General features: G+C 52.1%; 1 protein-coding gene across 1 annotated transcript in view; it reads right to left on the bottom strand.

Annotated features, from left to right (window-relative positions):
* Window positions 1–2,271: 2,271 nt before the first annotated feature.
* The window catches only part of HYDIN (HYDIN, axonemal central pair apparatus protein), a 69,911-nt gene continuing 67,504 nt past the window's right edge, over window positions 2,272–4,678 (bottom strand). The window contains exon 20 of the mRNA XM_010084668.1: window positions 2,272–2,509. Within this exon, the coding sequence (XP_010082970.1) occupies window positions 2,272–2,509 (238 nt within the window). The remainder of the gene's footprint in view (window positions 2,510–4,678) is intronic.

The following is a 4,678-nucleotide window of genomic DNA, read 5'->3' on the forward strand; positions in this document are numbered from 1 at the left end:
CACCAGTAAAGCCACCGCCGAAAGCCTGACCTAGCTCAAAGCTCCAGCAAGAGCCAGACTTTGGCTGCCCCCAAGTTTATCACAACCCAGCAGCTGGTCTGTTTGCATAAAGGAAGGAAAAGCTTCATGAAGAACATCTCAGCTGCTGCACTGGAGCATCACCAGCCCTCAGTGCTCAATCAGAGCATCTTTCCAAGGTGCTTCCTGCAGGTCTGGCTGCATGGGATGCTAAGCTGGCCTGTCCTGGCTGCAGGGGGGCAGAGGAACAGCCTCGCTGCCATTTCACCTTCCCCTCGGGAGCTGCTCCCTCAGATGGCTCCTCTGAAGATGCTGCTGGGGAGCTGCAGGGCAGACAGACCTGACGATCTGGGCACCACTTGCCTTGCTGGTGGGGCCCCCGCCCTGTCACCCATGTCCCTCATCCCTTAGGGAGCACCCAGCCCTCACTGTCCCCAACATATCACCCTTTGCCTGAGCAGCGCAGCTGGTTTGGTGTTTTAGGAAGATAAAGGCACTGTGAGAACACGGGATCAACAGAACTTTCCCCAATACGAACATGGCGGCAAGAGCAGGCCTGGCTGCTGAGGGGATGGAGCGACAACAAGAGAGGAACAACTAGAGATAGATACAAAACAAAATTAACCCAATCACAGAATGGTCTGGGTTGGAAGGGACCTTAAAGGTCATGTAGTTCCAACCCCCTGCCATGGGCAGGGACCCCTCCCACTAGCCCAGGTTGCCCAAAGCCTCATCCAGCCTGGCCTTGAACCCCTCCAGGGATGGGGCATCCACAGCTTCTCTGGGCAGAAATATTGAATGGATATCGATTCCTTCATGTAAAGAAACACTAACTGCAGGCTAAAAATCTCATCCATCCAAGCATGACCAGGAAATGAATTGCTCCTGGAACAGTTGTTGTCTTTTCGAAAGGTACATGTGTCTCGCAAAATGCACGTCCCCCTCAGCAGCCAAACACAAACACAGAAGTGACAGTACAGAACACAGCAACACGCTGCTCAGAAAGGATGTATACCAGTTCAGTGTGAAATGGTTTATGCTGGAGACAGCAACAGATGCAGCTCTGGGAAAGCCCAGCTGGCCTGAGATGTTACTGGGGTCCCAGCTCAGCTCACCAGCGGCAGCTCTGCAGCCAACAGCAACTCCAAGCAGAGCCTGGTCTTGGCCCCTGCGTTGTGTAGCCGATTTGTGGCTGCACAGAGCACAGGAAACACTGGGCAAGCACCAGCCTCCCCGCAGCGTCCCTGCTTAGCTGGATGGCTTGGGGGTGCACATTTAAACCCGCAAAATCTACCCTAAATGCCTCAAGTAGGATTAACCTGCTCTTTCTACCCCAAAATTTATGTACTGGAGCACTGTGGACCCTCTCTGCAGCCAGGGAAAGGAACAAGCACCTCAAGAAGACTATTCTTCTCACCCCAAGAGGTCTCCACCACAAGACGAACAACACTTGTCTTATTTTTCTCCCACTTGTAAGGACATGCCTGGTTTCAGACACACACTGAATCCCCTCCTTTGAGCTAAGCTCTTTCAACTAACACTCTCAATTTATCCCGCCCGACTTCACCAGACTTCTCCTCCTCTCCTTTCAGAGCCGGTCCTGCAGCCCCCCTTGCTCGCCCGTCCCTCGGGCTGCCTCTGTGGCGTTGCTGGAGGAGCCGGCGAGGAAAGCGGGAGAAAAGAGCGAGTCTGTGTAATAAAGAGCAGCTCGGCAGGGGAGCCGGGGAAGACAAGCAGCCTGAGGGATGATACAGGGCAAAGACAAATTCTGCTGCTCCACCAGGACTCCTGGGCAGAGGGGAAGTAAACCAGCACCATTAATTTAGTCGAGGAGTCGCTAACAAGCTACTGCCAAGGTTTTCCACTGTTGCGAGATGATGCTCCGTAGTGAGTAGAAAAGCAAGCAATGTTATTGCAGAGGGAAATATGTTTATACTTGTAATGTAGCGTTTTCCAGCTGGAGGCTTCCAGGACCTGCTGTTTTCCTGCAAGTCTTTATTTGATTAAGTGGGGAAATAAATGTATTATAACTGACGGCAATTCAGGGACAATTTAGCAACTGGTGTCCATTTCGGTGGCTTTTGAGTGTATCTAATGACTTTCCAATGGCCGTTAAAATGTTTCTAAAGGAATCCCTGTGGCTTCAGTGAAACAGAGCTGGGACCTCGAGCACTGCAGGAGAACCAGCCTGTAGGAATAGAGCATAACTCCTCCCGGCTGAGCCCATGGGAGAAGCAGGAGCTGAGAGAGATCCTACCTGAAGTGGGTTCCCAAGTTGAGCTCTGGAGCAAAGGGTTTGTCGGTGACAATGGTGGTGCCAATGCCGACAGCCCGGACGGGGATGACGCAGGTATGGCTGTTCTCTATGAACACCTTCACCTTGTCCTTGAATCTGTCGGTGTCGTTCAAGTTTGCTATGACAGCCACAGACACTTCGGTCTCAGGGGGGATCACTCCTCTACTGGGTTCTATCCTCCAGCGTGAGCGAAACCTGCAAGACAAGACAAGCACTAACTAAGGATGAAACCGCAGACCATGGTCTCTTGTGGGTGCAGGAAAAGGAAGGACTAAAGATGCACTGGAGGGGTTCAAGGCCAGGCTGGATGAGGCTTTGAGCAACCTGGGCTAGTGGGAGGTGTCCCTGCCCATGGCAGGGGGTGGGACTGGATGGTCTTTAAGGTCCCTTCCAACCCAAACTGTTCTGTGATTTATGATACAAGGGTGAAAACCATAAAGGCTTAATTCCCCTAAATCTAAGCTATGGTGTCTGGAAACAGCAACTGTGCAGGAGCTTATACAACCTGTATTTCACCCTCCTTTAACAGATTCATTAATCCACTTTTGCCCAACCCAAGGGACGTTCATCCTCAGGAGAAGGTTATTCCTCCTCCTCTGTCTCCTTTGGAGCACACGCCAAGGGAAACTACTTCATCTCTCCCAGCTTCCTCCCACTGGTGGCTGGGTCTGCATGAAGGCTCAAGGCCAGAGGAAGCCAGGACTGCTCAGATCCCACCATGGCAGCCACACGGCTTGGAGATACCGCTGACAGCCTGAAGAGTAACTCTGCAAAATCACTTGATCAGAAGCCCAACACCAACGTCGTCTTTCCCAAGAGCTGGACAGTGCTTCTCAACAGCCCCTTGAAGGACTGACCCACTCTGTTCCCACCCATCATCAGCCGCAGCAAGGTGCCTCAGTGCCCTCTACTCTGGAAAATGCAGCTATCACTGTTGATAGCAGGGCAGTAAAGAAACAAGCAGAAAGAAAATCACAAGACGTGCCCTGGGAGCATGGCCCAGGCTTCCCAAGCACCCTCTTCCTCTGGTTTCCCATGGACCTCTCTCTACAGGTGTGGCAATGAAGGGGCTGGACCCCCAGCCCATCTGAAACCACATCCACAGGGAGCAAGCTTGCAGAGGAGAAATGCACACAACGCTCCCCAGCCAGCATCAAATGCATTGGGATGGAGATGTATGGCTTTGAAGCGTCCGTCATGGTGCTGGTGGTACACACACCACAGTTCCGAGCTGTGTTCGGGATGGCAGACACTGCTCGCCCAAAACATCGCATTATTGTCAGAGAACAGGGTTTTTTCCCTCTTTTTTGAATAGAAAGCAACAATGTGCTTGGAGGCCTGACACGATCCAAGCAACCGCTTGATCTAGGTGAAGTTCACTCGAGTTTCCATCCATCAGGCTGGCTGCACCGAGCTCAAACAGGACGCCAGCCAGCCCAAGGGAGAAGAGCATCCGAAAACCAAGCAGCATTTCAAAGTCATGGAAAGCATTTTAAATAACCCCACAAAACAACCTCTGCTAATGATGAGGACTCAGACTAGCTGGAGGCCAGGGAAGCAATCATTTGCTGAGCATTTGGGGTCCCAGCAGCACACGTAGGTGCCCGATGCACCCTGCATGGAGAGCAGGTCAGGTCTGCCCAGGACGGAGCACGCCAAAGGCATCAAAGTTATTCCAGGCACTGGCAAAATTAATAAACTCGGCTACATTTAATTTGTCCTCTAGAGCTGCAAGAGAAAAATCTTTTAAAAAGATGCGAATGGGATGGAGGATGGCAGTTCGCACAGGCTCAGCGCTGGAGCTCTGCTTCTCCATGAGGACCAGGCAAGGTTTTTTCCACTCCCACATCTTTTATGATCTTTACTGCCTGCAACCTGCTCTCCACTCTTCTAGTTTGGGATCTCATACCCTGTTAGGGAATATTCTCACTTTCCCTTTGAGGTCTGGCTAATTATCATTTTGTTTTCTGCACCTCCAACGCTCCTTGGCTGCGGAAGAGAAGCAGCACTCACAAGCCAGGCTGAACTTGGGGTGTCTAGCTAGACTGGAAGAGGGCAAACAAAGCAAAACCTGCTTATCCACAGAGATTACAACCACTGAGCCTCCCGAAACCATCCAAAAATCACCAGCAAATTCATTTTCACCTCAAAGACCAGTGCTGCACACAACCCCAAGCAGGTGGACAGGAGAAGACTTGACCTCCCTGACCACAATGGATCCCACCAGCCCTCTCCTGTTGTCCCTGCTCACCAGCCTCGGAGCCATCTGCTGCGCTGCCAGCAGCCAAGGGCTGCCCACCCACCACGTTCGCACCCAGCCGGTGGGTGGGGGGTTTTCATGGGCATACACACACAACTTTTCCT

Source organism: Pterocles gutturalis, unplaced genomic scaffold (genome assembly GCF_000699245.1).
Source record: "Pterocles gutturalis isolate BGI_N339 unplaced genomic scaffold, ASM69924v1 scaffold1875, whole genome shotgun sequence".
NCBI lineage: Eukaryota > Metazoa > Chordata > Aves > Pterocliformes > Pteroclidae > Pterocles > Pterocles gutturalis.